Genomic DNA, 14,434 nt, shown 5'->3' on the forward strand with positions numbered 1-14,434 from the left:
GCAATATGGAGACCTGGAAAGGCATTCCATGGTGCTAAGGCCGAAGCCAACAACTACTCTTGCACATTAAATGGTTAGTACGAGTGGCTGCTGAGCACATGGTGCGTAGTGAGTGCGTTTCCAGAGTGGCAACTGAGTGGAGCCAAGTTCAGGCATGACCTCGCCCTCCAGGGCAGGCACCACACTCCTGTTTTGCAGAGAACACACCATCCCAGGACCCACCAGCCAGTGAGTGACTCAGGGGGGATTTGAACCCAGGTCCACGTGACTCGGTGACCACGTTTTCAACCACTGTGCTAGACAGAGGTTGCATAAACGACCAAATAAACACCGACTTAGAAAAAACCAATCAGCTCTGTAATCTATAAGAGTATCTTTAGTGAAAGTTCAGAGTTCTCTGAGGAACATGCAATCCTCTGGCATAAACCAAGAAACTAGCAGGAGGGCAGCCCTCAGGGAGCTGCACCTGCTACATGACCAATACCCAACAGGGGAGCACGCTGCACCCCAACGCCTTCGTAGCATCCTCCTGTCAGTGAGGGCCCAGGGCTGATGTGCAAGGCACCTTTAAGGATGTCACAGTGTTTCTCAGTAGCCACAGTAAAACATCTGCTACCCAAGGAGGGTGACTGTCACACACACTGCTTGGTGGCGGCACATGTGGGACAGCATCAGCTGTGACAGAATGAACTCAGGTGACAAATCCCCAGGGCTCCCAGACAGTGTGAGAGTCTCCTCCATGCCCCTGTCTGCACAGAGCTGGGAAACAGGATCATGTCCCACGCCCCACCTACTGCCACTGTGAAAGGGCGAAGGAGCTGCTGCAAAGGGAACAGTTACTCCCTGTCACGTCCAGTCGACAGGCTGCGAGTTCACCAATAGCTGGGGGCACAGCCCCGAGCAAGCCTAGACTCTCCCACACCCCATCTGTCCACTGACCGGAAAGTCTCCTTTGCTTTGCGTTTCCCTCACCTGTGACCTGAGGGTCGTATAAGAAATAATGGTACTAAACAGCTCTGTGAGTGGCCCTGAAACACAGATTTGCTAGACAAAAACGAAAGACTGGTGAAACCAGGTCAGGGAGAACCTGGCCTGCTCCGCCCCCCTCCACGCTGCCCACCTTCATCACTTCCTCCGCTTCACCTTCGGGAGTCACCACGTACAGGGACAGCAGCAGGTTCTCCGTGACTACCACCAGCGCCTCCCTTTTCTCAAGGTAGAACAGCATTTGGATGGAGCTGTCTGTGGACGCCACCCGGGTGGTCTCGCCTTTCTCATCCACGTAGTGCACTGTCCCTGAGAGCAGAGGGGGTCAGTCCACCAGGTGGCTTGACGCCCACCAGCAGCCATTTCTATCTGCTTAGGGATATTTTCAAAATAAACGTCTTTGTTAAAAAAAGTTACAAGTAAAACATTTAAAAAACATCTGCACATACTCGCACAGGCTGCCATCTCTGAAGTAAGCTCCACCTCACGGGCTGAGGTCAGCCTTGACTTGTGCTGTCTCTGCCGATCTCCCTCCACCACCACCAACCCCGGGGGATTCCAACGTCCACACTGACGACCCTCCTGACTCGGCAGCCTCGAAACACCGTGTTCATCTGGGTCCACTAACATGAGGTGTACGTCTGTGATCATATGTGGAGGCCCTGAGTGATGACCCTCCCTGTAGCCACCACTCGGTCCCCTCTCTCCCGTGTATCACCGGTCGGCATCTTGCAGTCTCTCGAACTCCACAGCCCCTGTCTAAGCTGCAGAGCCTCTCCAGCCTGGAACCCCTACTTCTGCCCTGCCCCGGAACCTGCCAGCCCCCGTTCCGCCTCCTAGTTCCTCTTTCAGGCCTCTGAGCTCGGCAGGTGGAACCTCCCGTGAGTTCAGGAATCCGATTCATTTCTGCTGCTCTCAGCAGCCTCCACACCTTCCCAGTCTCTGGCCTCTGATTCCCAATGGATAACTTGGGTTTTTATTAAACTGAAAAGTTCAAGGCTATCTAGAGGCTAATTGTAACAATAATGAGCACGTACTCAGCACAGATCTGTGGCAGGCTGCATGTTGTGCACTCACGTGTATTAACTCAACTAACGTTTCCCGAGCTCTTGAGGCAGGTACTCGCCATTGCCCCACTTTACATAGTAGGATGCTGAGGCACAAAGACATGGGATAAACTGCCTCTGAAGCCCACGGCTCCTGAGTGAGGGGCAGGATGGACACACTCCAGAGCCAGGCTCGTCAGCCCCACTGCACACCCCTCCTCCAGTCAGCCAACATCTTTCCCACATCCTGTCTCGGCTCTCCTTCCTGAGGGCACCTCGAGCTGCATCTCCCCTCCCCGCTCCCCCCATGGCACCAGGCCCTCTCACGTCCCTTCTGGGACCTCCTCAAATTCCCCTCCATCGGCTCTGTCTCCTTCCCTCCTGAAATGAAAGGTATCTCTGTTTTTAAAAAGACAGAAGCCCCCCAGCCCCGTCCAGCTATCACTTGCTCTCTTCTTCCAGTCAAGGGTAAGCTGCGTGCTGACACAACATTCCGGAACCCCTCACCTTTGTGTGGCCTCATTTTCTTGGTCTCTTTCCCACAGCAGACACACACCCGTGAAGGTCTCACGTGAATGTAAAGGACTTTTTTCTCTTAACCTCATACTGCATTTATTGGCTGTCGCTGGGGCAGCCTGTCTCACACTAAGGAGCAGCCGGGTTAAAATCAAGACAGATGGTACTTAACGCTGACCACCCACCAGGGCTGGCTGGCGGCTGCAGGCTGGAAGCAAAACCCACCCCTCCTGCTCACACTCCGTCCCCAGAGCTTAGCTGAGCACCTGGCACGTAAGGGGTGCTTGGTAACCACACAGACTGAATGGCAGGAGGGCAACAGGAGAATCCCGTAGAGACCGTCTAGTCTGCCTGGTGCTGCACACAGAGTGAGCAGTCAGGATACAACTGCTGAGCGACAGCTTCATCGTGAAAACCCTCCAAACACAGATAAAGCTCAATTTGTCTCTATCAGAACAAAGTGAAGCCATTCTTTGAATACTGGATAAATAACTGCAAAAAGCCAGCTAACATATCACTCTTAGACTGGCAAGCATACAGCCTACTATTTTATGCAGCAACACCATCTATTTGTTTAAAATCCTTACCAGACATCCCTAAAATGCTTCAGTGTACTAGAATCCCAATCTAAGTTTCTTACCATCCACCAAGCTGACAAAGAATGACAGTCCCTCTTGAGATCCCATTTTCAAGAAATTTCCAAAGCCGCTTTTCCTCCAGTTAAACATGTCCAGGGCTTTCTCATCACCACTGACCGCCGCCTTTGCCAACTGAACGAGGTCCCTGAAATCCAACATGACACAGAAGTCAGGATTCCTCGCTGCTCCCCGTAGGGAACTGTTGTCACTATAGGTGTGCCCAGAGTGGCTAGTGGCTATGAGCCCTACGGTGTCAGAAAGAGCCACATCTCCGCCCCCCAGCGGCCCTAGCAAGATAAGCTTGTACTTACTCGCCAGGAGGAGGGAGCCGGAAGATGCAGTGAGTTAGGTGTTTTCCATACTCGTGTCTCAGCAGGGGCGTCCCTTGTACTCGACCCCTTTGGTCCAACCTCCATAAGAGCAGCACACCAAGCTGGAAAACCCAACACAGGTGTGGAGGAAACACATCTTATGGAGTGACTGGTGGAAGGCAAGAGTTACACTGTGCAATAGAACTTATGCGTATTCCTTTTTTTTTAAATTACAAAACTACTACATGTGCACCGTGAAAAATCCAAACAACTTAAGAGTTCTCAACGAGGAAACCAGGAACTCTTCTAGGGGCCCCACTCATCCTTCCTCCCTGGAGACAACAACCGTCACATGTTCAGCTTTTTTTTTTTTTTTTTTAATTTTATTTATTTATTTTTTTCCCCCTTCCCCCAAAGGTCCAGTAGATAGTTGTATGTCATAGCTGAACATCCTTCTAGTTGCTGTATGTGGGACGCGGCCTCAGCATGGCCGGAGAAGCAGTGCGTCGGTTCGCGCCGGGGATACGAACCAGGGCCGCCAGCAGCAGAGTGCGTTCACCTAACCGCTAAGCCACGGGGCCGGCCCGACATGTTCAGCTTTTAAAACAAACTTGTAATTTTAGAAAAGATTCAGATTTATGGAAAAGTTGTGAAGAGAGTTCAGAGAAGTCCCATACCCCACACCTCGTTCTCCTATTATTAGATCTTACATCAGTGTGGTACATTTCTCAGAATCAATACTGATACGTTACATTAACTAAAGTAGGTACTTTATTCACATTTCCTTGGTTTTTCCTAATGCCCTCTTTCTGTCCCAGGATCCCTCTAGGACCCACATGACATTTAGTCATCACGTCTCCTTAGGCTCCTCTGGGCTGGGACAGTTTCAGACTCTCCTGTTTTTGATGGCCTTGAGGACTATTAAGAGATTTTGTAGAACGTCCCCCTATTGGGATTTGTCTATTTTTCTCATCGTTGACTGGGGTTGTGGGTTTGGAGAGAAGACCACAGAGATAAAGTGCCCTTCTCATCACATGGTATCAGGGTCCACGCTCTCAACCTGGGATTTATCTCTGCTGGTGCTGACCCTGTTCTCCTGGCGGAGGGCGTGTCTGTCAGGTGTCTCCACTGTCAATGTCCTCTTTTTCCCCTCCTGTACTGTTGGAAGGAAGTCAGTATACACACCCACTCTTAGGGAGAGGAGTTACGTCTCACCTCCTTGAACATGGAGCATTTATCTAAACTAATTGGGACTCTTCAGCCCAGGAGATTTGTCTCTTCTCCCCCATTTACTTATTCGTTCAATCATAGATTTATATCAGTATGGACCCATGGATATTTATTTTCTACTTTGGGTTATAATCCAATACTACTTTATTTTGTTACTCCAATTGTTCCAGCGTTAGCCATTGGGAGCTCTCTGGACTGGATCTTGTGTTCCTTTGACACATCCCTTCATTGTGGGTTTTGTGAGCCCTTCCTTACTTTCTGGCACTATAGAGTCTCTGGGCTCATTGTCCTGCCCCAGTCCTAGAATCAGCCATTTCTCCAAGGAGCCCTGGTTCCTTTTACTGGAGGAAACCAGCACCAGGATCTGGGTGCTAGGTGTACCATATGTTCAACTTTAAAGTCATCAAAGTCTCAAATTAATGGCACAGACAAGTGCTAGAGAAGTTCAAGTCAGGGAGGAGACGACTCCAACAGAATTGGCCCGGAGGGCTTCGTGATTGAGGAGGATGTTTGCGAGGCTCCTTTGCTTTGATACCCGAGCATCCCTCAGGCTTGTTTCCTGCTCAAAGTCAGTGGACACTTTTTTATTTTTACTTTTTTTTGTGAGGAAGATCAGCCCTGTGCTGACATCTGCCAATCCTCCTCTTTTTTTGCTGAGGAAGACTGGCCCTGGGCTAACATCCGTGCCCACCTTCCTCCACTTTATATGGGATGCCGCCACAGCATGGCTTGCCAAGCGGTGCGTCGGTACGTGCCCGGGATCCAAACCGGCGAACCCTGGGCCGCCGCAGCAGAGCATGCGCACTTAACCACTTGTGCCATGGTGGCCGGCCCCCAGTGGACACTTTAGCATACGGTACTTTCTTCCTCCCTCTGGTGCTTCCTTCAATCTGCATTGACTCCAATGTCCCCACTTGCTGGGGAACATCACTTTATTGTACAGAGGAATATGATCTTCAAATAATATCAGCTTTAAAAGCAACTTATATAGAAAATCTCTAACAAAAATTATGTAAGATTGACAATGTATGTAACATATGAGTGTACATATAATATGAAGGGTACATATTACCAAACTGATTCTTCTTGACTTTGCCAGCTTTATGAGGAAGAAAAACACTATTGGCTCCTTTGTGTTTAGTGATTCTTTTTTAAACAACATTTTAAAAATAATGCTTGCATAGTGAAAAACACACACAAGGATAGAAAATGAAAACGTTTCTTTTCCCTGCCGCCCAGCCTCCACCCTAGAGAACCACTACAGTGGGATCCTGTGTGTCTGACAGTGTTTTATACACACACAGCATCTGTAGAGAAGGTCCTCTGTTCTGCCCTTCAAATGCAATCATCCAGTACGTATTTTTTTAACATAATAATTGACTTTATAGAGATCTTGATTAGCACACACCCGGCAACTCAACCAGGTTCCTGAATATAATCACAACATACTTAGCGTGTCCAGATTTCTAGGCTGCCGCTTTGGGGAAGAAGTTGTTTGATGCAAATGTTCAGAGCCCCTGTACCTGCGGAACAGTGATTTCTGCTCAGTCAGACGACCGCATACCCCTTGTTCTGACAGAACAAGACATGCAGCCCCCCACGACCCCCTCCACTGACTCACAAGGAGGGGAAGCTATACGATGCAATGAGTCAAATGTGCTCTTTCAGGTTTCTGGTTAACCGGGTGGAAATGTGAACACAAAGCACCAGCCTTAGAGATGAACTCTGAGCTGTCCTGTCTCCTTCGTGGCAGCCTCCTGCTTCTCCTCCCAAACTCTAAACATTTCTGCACCCCTCGCTCCTCCTGCAGGGCGAGTCTTTGCATCCAAAGCTGTCTCTTCACTGTCTGTCATTCCTTCCAAGTTACTTCATTCAACATAATTTTACAGAGTAAGGCTCTACAGAAAAGTTAACCCTGAAGTAAGAAATTAGCCCTACTTGTGAAGAGCACGAGTTGAATGTATTAAGGAACTAATGTGAAGTTGGGGTGTTCTACCTACAATTGTCCGCGACATACTATCACTTTAAAGGACTGGTTCACGTGTTATGTTCTCCAATAGTTTATCGCTGAAATTGTTAAGAACTGACTTGTTCTTTATCACGTCTAAGTTTACTTGAGCCTCACCCTCAGCTCTGTGCGAGTTCGCCAAGGATCCAGGGAACTTCTAATGGACACTGTGTGGAACGTCCGCCCAGTGTCCCTTTCCTAGGGACCTCCCCACATCCCTGGGCACTGCTGACTGCTGCACATGTGGGCACTCAGCCTGGGCTGGGCTTGGGACAGAGGAGGGGCAGGTCACCTGGGGGGCGGGGAGGTGAAACTGACATGGGTGAAGTCGTTTCCTAGCAGCTAGGGATTCTGCCACGTGGACAGAGGGGATGGGGAGGGAGATGACTGCGGCAGGAAGGTACACAGAGAGGCACAAAGGCAGCAGACAGACATGTGTCCGTCAGCCCCTCACTCTCAGCTCCAGAAGTCCAGAAGCCAGCTATGCTCCTGTCCCTTGAGACTGTGGGACACTCCAATGGCCTCAGATTAAGTGCACCTTCTTGCTTCAGCAAGTCTGAGTGGGTTTCACTGGTAACCAAACATACCCTAACCAAAGCAAGGTCTCTAGTGGGAGAGCAAGATGACTCCACACCCAGCCTGGGGAGAAGGCATCTTGGCGGTGTGGCTCGAGTGCTGGTTGATTTGTTACTCCTTCTCTTCCTGCTTGAGCCCGTTATGAAATTAGGACCAGCACAGTGTTAGATTTTATTAGAAGGATTAGGTATTTCTCTTCTTTTTTTTAAAATTAATTAATTAATTAATTTAGTATGTGCGTGCATGTGAGGAAGACTGGCCCTGGGCTAACATCTGTGCCCATCTTCCTCCACTTTATATGGGAGGCCACCACAGCATGGCCTGACAAGCAGTGTGTCGGTGTGCGCCCAGGATCCGAATCCGGGCCACCAGCAGCGGAGCGCGCCCACTTAACCGCTATGCCACGGGGCCGGCCCCTAGGTATTTCTCTTCTTAACTATTCTGACTCACAGGACCTGGTCAGCACACAGCTGGGTTTCGTTTCATGCCTGAGTTAATCTGCTCTGTTAGTTGATTCTTCATACAATCAAGGTAAGAATGTTGAAATTCAGTGATCTTGACTCCTTTTATTCCTGCAGGGGACCTGCAGAGCACTCCATAGCAGGGAGGTGGGAAAGATCACCAACGAAGTAGGAATATGGGAGCAGGGCAATGTCATCAGGTGGGAATTGAATACAAAAACAGAAGAATAATCATCCAGAAAAAAGGAACAAACCAGTAGAAAAATGGACCAGTGATATGAATAGAAAATGAAATAGAAATGGTTCTTGTAAGTAATACTCATCCTCAGTAGCAAGGGAAAGGCAAACTAGAACACCACTGAGATACCACTCTTCTAGGCAATATTCTGAATCTGGATACAACACTCAATGGGGAAACACAAGCTGGTGCGTTGGTGTGAGCTGGAACAAGCCCCACGGAGGAGGTCTGGGAACACCCACCAAACCACAAGCACACATGTCCTGGGACCCGGCGGCCCACTTCTAGGAGTTTCTCTAAATTTCCACACGTGTGAAATGACAAAAGCATGAGGTTAGCCACTGTGTCACTGTCTGTTTAGCAAAAGATTGGAAACGGCTGAAATATTTATCAACGGAGGCTGGTGAAGTAAACAATAATAATACATTCACATAATGAAGAGCAGGTTAACAGAGAAGGAAGTTCACTGTTTACCAATATAGAGAGATCCGCAAGGCACAGTGTAACATGAAAAAGCTAGAAACAGAACAGCATCGTGTGTTTTCACTTCTGTGAAACAGAGGAAAATAAGGAGACAACATCCTCTGTGTGATATTTCCAGCCAAAAATGGTTAATCTAAAAGTAGTCATGAGGAGACAATCAAACAAATCTAAACTGAGAGAAATTCTACACAATAACTAGTCCAGACTCCTCAAAATGTCAATGTCGAGAAAGATCAAAAAAAGATAACAAAGAAAAAGACCGGAGAACTATTCTGGACTAAAGGGGACTAAAGGAGACTAACGAGAAACAACAGCCAAACGCCACGTGTGGGCCTGGATTGGGTCCTGGAAGAGGACGAAGTCAGCTACAATGAACACTGCCGGGACAACGGGAGAAATAATAACACGGACTGCATACTGGATACCAGCACTGCTTCAACGTTAGCTTTCCTGAGTGTGACAGCCATACTGTGGTTATGGAGGAGAACGTCCTTGTTCTGAGGAGATCGATTTCCAAGTATTTACGGGTGAAGTATGATGTCTTGGACACTCTCAAATATTCAGGGAAAAGAAAAATATCTATATACACATATATAGAGAGAAAGCAGGTGTGTCAGAATGTTAACCAGTAAATTCATGAAGGGTGTACAGGAGTTCCCTGTTCTGTTCTCTCAACTCCTCTAAAGGCTTGAAATGTTTCCAACTGGAAATTGGGGAAAGAATGCATTTGTATGTGCCTCTGTGTACCTGAAGAAACTCTGGGGAGACTTTGAGAAGCTGTGGGTGCCAGGGAGTAGAGAGCGGGGCTGGAGTGGATGGGGGTGGGTTGGAGAGTCTTTTCACAATATATACCATTCCATACTGTTTGAACTTTGAAACATGTAAATGTATTACCTTAAACATGTAAAATAAATGAATTGTAAAATTGTAAAATTTCCGCTGAACATTTGTGATTAAAATTAGGTCTAGACCAGGGTTTCTCAACCTGGGCACTGTTGACTTGCGGGTGGGATAATTCTCTGCTGGGGGGTCTGGTCTGTCCTGTGCATTGTAGGAGGTTAAGCAACACCTCTGGCCTCCACCCACTAGATGCCAGTAGAACCCTCCCCCTCACCACTGTGACAACAAAAACGTCTCCAGGGGCCGGCCCGGTGGCGCAAGCGGTTAAGTGCGCGCGCTCCGCTGCGGCGGCCCGGGGTTCGCTGGTTCGGATCCCGGGCACGCACCGACGCACTGCTTGGCAAGCCATGCTGTGGCGGCGTCCCATATAAAGTGGAGGAAGATGGGCACAGATGTTAGCCCAGGGCCGTCTTCCTCAGCAAAAAAAGAGGAGGATTGGCAGATGTTAGCACAGGGCTGATCTCCTCACAAAAAAAAAAAAAAAAAAAAATGTCTCCAGACACTGCCAAATGTCCCCTGGGGGGCAAACTGACCCCGGTTAAGAAGCCCTGAGCTAGGCAATTAGGACCAGGGACTCCTAGGCAATGAAGAAGCGTGCTCAGGGATGCTGGTGATTCAGGAGTGCTATAAAAGTGACAGCACCGGAGGCATTCACCCCATCTTCATGAATGTAGTTACCTGGAAAAGTTCATTTTAAAGATTACAGACAGGGCCGGCCCTGTGGCTTGGTGGTTAAGTGCGCGCGCTGCGATGTTGGCGGCCCGGGTTCGGATCCCGGGTGCGCATCGAGGCACCACTTCTCCGTCCATCCTGAGGCCGAGTCCCACATACAGCAACTAGAAGGATGTGCGGCTATGACATACAACTATCCACTGGGGCTTTGGGGGGAAAAAATAAAATAAATAAAATCTTTAAAAAAAATAAAAAATAAAAAAATAAAGATTACAGACATACCTCTGCCATAAAGTGGGATGGTAGAATAAAATTTTCAAATCTTATTTCCAATACAAAACAAAATCTGCCATGACATCCGCCAGGATCAATTGCGTTCGGCAACCACACATTTCAAATACTTTGTTCTTTAACACCTTTCCCAATCTGTGTGTCTCAGAGCAGGGACAGGGAAATGCAGAGCTCTGACAGCAGAGTCGCTGCACATCTGCTTACCCTATCCCCCGACACGAGGCAATTCCCGTTGGTGCTCCAGGCGAGGATGGCGATGGCAGCAGAGTGCGTCAGGGGCACCGCGTGCTGCTCCTTGTCCTGCTTACTGAACACTACCACTTCTCCAGTCTCCCAGCCAACAGCCAGGATCAGCCGCATCGGGTGCCAGCACAGGGAAGTGACGCGGATTGGCCTTTCAATATGTGTATCAGGCACGTGCTCACCCTACGATGGACAAGAGATAAACTCCATATTTCAGAGAGTGGCAACTTCTTTAAGAACTTCTGGCTAATCAATGGAATCAACACAACTAGAAGATATGAAGAGCTATTTATTAAGGAAATATTCTATTTAATGTTCATAGAAATACCAATCTTGGGGCTGGCCCAGTGGCATAGTGGTTAAGTTTGGGTGCTCCACTTTGGCGGCCAGCAGTCTGCAGCTTCAGATCCTGGGCACAGACCTATACACCGCTCAACAAGCCATTCTGTGGCTTGTCCCACATACAAAATAGAGGAAGAGTGGCATAGATGTTAGCTCAGCAGCAATCTTCCTCAAGCAAAAAGAGGAAGATTGGCAACAGATGTTAGCTCAGGGCCAATCTTCCTCACCAAAAAAAAAAAAAAAAAAGAAAGAAAAAAAAGAAATACCAATCTTGCCCCAACTTGAGCTATGAAAGCATATGGTTAATACTCAACTGACCACACTGACCAGCTCATCCAGGAGTATGACCTCAAACTCACAGCTGCCTGGTGGCTAGCTAGTGTTTTAATGGGTTTCAATTAAACTTTATTTACAAAAACAAGTGGTGGGCCAGAGGTGAAGTTTGTGCACCCTAAGGTTCTCAAAGTGTGGTCGGGTGACCCTAAGAGCCTTTTCAGGGTCTGCAAGGCCAAAGTTATGCTCCGAATGATACTAAGAAGTTATTTGCCTTGTTTACTTTCATTCTTTCATGAGTGTACGGTGGAGTTTTCCAAAGGCTATGTGACACGTGCTGATGTCATTCCTCTGACAGCTAATGGAATATGTGCTTGTATATTCTTGTGTTTTCTAGAATTTTCTAAGGAAGTAGGTTTAGAGTATAAATATGTGTGTTTTCAGAGATTAACTCAGTTTATTCTCAGTACTTCTGCTGGGCTCTTCCTAGTAATCTCCAGTTACACCTGCTACATCTGTGACCTCATTATTATCCAATAAATCATTATTTCAAAATCATAAAGTTTTCTTTGTGCCAATTAGAAACACAAAAAATATACTTTGGTTTGTAGTAGCATTTTTAAAATTTTCAAAATTTTAAAGTTTTATCTAAAATTGCTATTATTTTGAAATTTAATAATATTTATTCTTAAGAAAATTTTATAATATATATTAGAAAGTTCTCTGATTCCTAGAAGGGAGGAATCTACTCCAAAGAAGCTGGGCGACGCTGTGCTTGGCGCTGGGGCTGGACTAACACGAGAGCAGATGGGGACCCTGGCAGAGCTTCCATCTGTGGAGGGGCCAAAGACTGACACATGCCACAGAGGAGACCTCCAATGAGCTGGGCGAGCACACCAGAAGGGTTTGCCCTTGTAAGGGGGTAGGGAAGGATTTCCTTAGGAAGTGCCCAACTGAGCCACTTTTGTCTGGAGGATTAATGTAGCAATTAAGCAGAAAGGTCAATGGAGATTCTCCTGTGCAGAGGGCATAGCACGCGCAGCGCTGGAAGGCCACAGAAGGCCCGGCATGCCTGCAGCACAGGAGGAGGAGCACCACGTGAGAGGCAGGCAGAGCCAGGCCTTCGGGGAAACCGCAGCCCACACCAGGGATGTCTGTCCTCACCTGAAGAGCAATGCAGGGGTGGGAGAAGGGAGTGATTCCATCTATGATTCCAAAGATGGCTGTGCCCTGTGTGGGGAACGGGGTGGGGGTGGTCCACAAGGACACAGTTGCTGCAGTGAGGAAGCTGTGCTGGTTTGCCAGAGGGTCAAGGGGTAAACTGAGAGAACCTGGCAATAGATTACCAGGTGGTGGGGTGGTGGTCACCGTTGCTTCCAGGCTCTCATCCTGGGCACCAGGACAAAGGGTGATGACTTTCACTGTGACAGGAAATGCCAACACAGCCTTTGCAGGGAAATGTGTGGCAGGGGATGGGTGGGGAGAAGTTCAGGTCAGTTTTGGACTTGTGGAGTTGGAGGTCTGTTTGAAACACCCAGGAGCTGTCTCGTGGACAGCTGGATTCCTAAGTCTGCAGCTCAGGAGAGACTTGTGGGCTGGAGATGGAAGATTGTAAGTCATCCATTGATAGATGGTAACGAGATCAGGGAAGGAGGAGGAAATAGAGGGAGAAGAGGCCCAGACGAGCTCTGAAGCATGCCGATAGCAGTTCCGGTCTAGAAGAGGAGGAAGGCTGGCAAAGGCCCTGAGGAGGCTGGATGAAGAAGGCAGGGTGGAGGAAAGCCCCCTTGAGTTCCACAGCGTGTTTCCTGGAGGACTTTACAAAAGCATGGAACTGTATGGAGAAGTGACGTGGGATAAGGACCCCAAAACATGCAGGGCGTGTTATGCAGACATCGTTGATGACTCTAGTTGCTTGGTGAAGTTACAGGGGTGACAGAAAGACTGCAGAGGGTTGAGGAGTGAGTGGGAAGAGAAATCCAATTTTCTTTGAAAACTGTATGAGGTACATTGTACACTGAGAATCGGGGAGGGGAGCACTGGAAGTTTGAGGAGGTTCTAGAAAGTTTCTGTTATGGGTTGAATTGTGCACCCCAAAAAGATATGTTGAAGTCCTAACCCTGGGGACCAATGATACGACTTTACTTGAAAATAGGGTCTTTGCAGCTGATCAAGTTAAGATGAGGTCATTACGGTGGCCCCTAATCCAATATGACTGTGTCCTTATAAGAAGAGGAAAGAGACACAGACACACACAGGAGATGGCTGTGTGACGATGGAGGGAGAGATAAGGGTGATGCAGGTACAAGCCAAGGAATGCCAAGGACTGCTGCCAGTCACTGAAGCTAAGACAAAGCATGGACAGATCCTCCCCAGAGCCGTCAGAGAAAGCAAGGCCGCGCCCATCCTTCATTTCAGACTTCTGGCCTCCAGAACCGAGAGAGAATAAATTTCTGTTTTAAACCACGTGATTTGCGGTAATTTGTTACGGCAGCTACAGGAAACTATAGTCATATGTCACTTAATGATGGGGATATGTTCTGAGAAATGCGTCGTTCGGTGATTTCATTATTGTGCGAACATCACGGAGTGCACTTACACAACCTAGATGGCATAGCCCACTGCACACCTAGGCTCTATGGTATTGATCTTATGGGACCACCGTTGTCTATGTGGTCCATTGTTGACGAGAACGTCGTCATGTGGTACCTGAATGTAATGGTTTCAAATGGCCAATGTGAGCTGACAGGAGACTGGATCAGGATGGACACACAATGCTGAGGGGTCATTTCTGGTTGGTGACTGAATTGATTGTGGAATCTGTCTTAAGTATTCCCAAATATGTCCCCAAACCTAAATAGCAGAGGTAAAAGAATTATGCACATAAAGCTTTTATGATATGGGGAATTTGGACCTCGGTGAGAACACAGACGCATGCACGCATGCACGCACGCATGCACACACGAGAACAAGAGAGAGACAAGAGCCAGAAGCTACTGAAGTCCAAGTTGTTGCTTCCTAGTACTCACCTGTTCCAGGTATATATCCACACTGCCTCCCGAGATTGAGTTGACAGAGGCGACTGCCAGGAATGGATGAACAGGGTGCCAAGTGATGTGTGAAGGAGACCCGACCGAGTCTGGGGCTTCTATTCGGTAGTCAAAATAGAGGGCCATGATGGAACTCAGACCTAGTCAGGGCTGAACCTGCAGCGAGAAA

The 14,434-nt window shown here is 48.2% G+C and overlaps 1 protein-coding gene across 9 annotated transcripts in view; it reads right to left on the bottom strand.

The window, feature by feature from the left end:
- The window catches only part of IFT140 (intraflagellar transport 140), a 91,051-nt gene that overhangs the window by 71,787 nt on the left and 4,830 nt on the right, over positions 1 to 14,434 (bottom strand). For 8 of the 9 annotated variants that reach the window (XM_087449355.1, XM_087449354.1, XM_087449353.1 and 5 more), the window contains 5 exons: positions 14,245 to 14,421; positions 10,562 to 10,783; positions 3,499 to 3,620; positions 3,190 to 3,332; positions 1,121 to 1,296 (listed from right to left, as the gene is read on the bottom strand). In XM_087449355.1, the coding sequence (XP_087305481.1) occupies positions 1,121 to 1,296; positions 3,190 to 3,332; positions 3,499 to 3,620; positions 10,562 to 10,783; positions 14,245 to 14,391 (810 nt within the window). In that variant the 5' untranslated portion in view covers positions 14,392 to 14,421. The remainder of the gene's footprint in view (positions 1 to 1,120; positions 1,297 to 3,189; positions 3,333 to 3,498; positions 3,621 to 10,561; positions 10,784 to 14,244; positions 14,422 to 14,434) is intronic. The other variant, XM_087449359.1, reaches the window with a different exon arrangement.

Source organism: Ceratotherium simum, chromosome 26, assembly GCF_057802395.1.
Source record: "Ceratotherium simum simum isolate JZ-2026a chromosome 26, ASM5780239v1, whole genome shotgun sequence".
Taxonomy (NCBI): domain Eukaryota; kingdom Metazoa; phylum Chordata; class Mammalia; order Perissodactyla; family Rhinocerotidae; genus Ceratotherium; species Ceratotherium simum.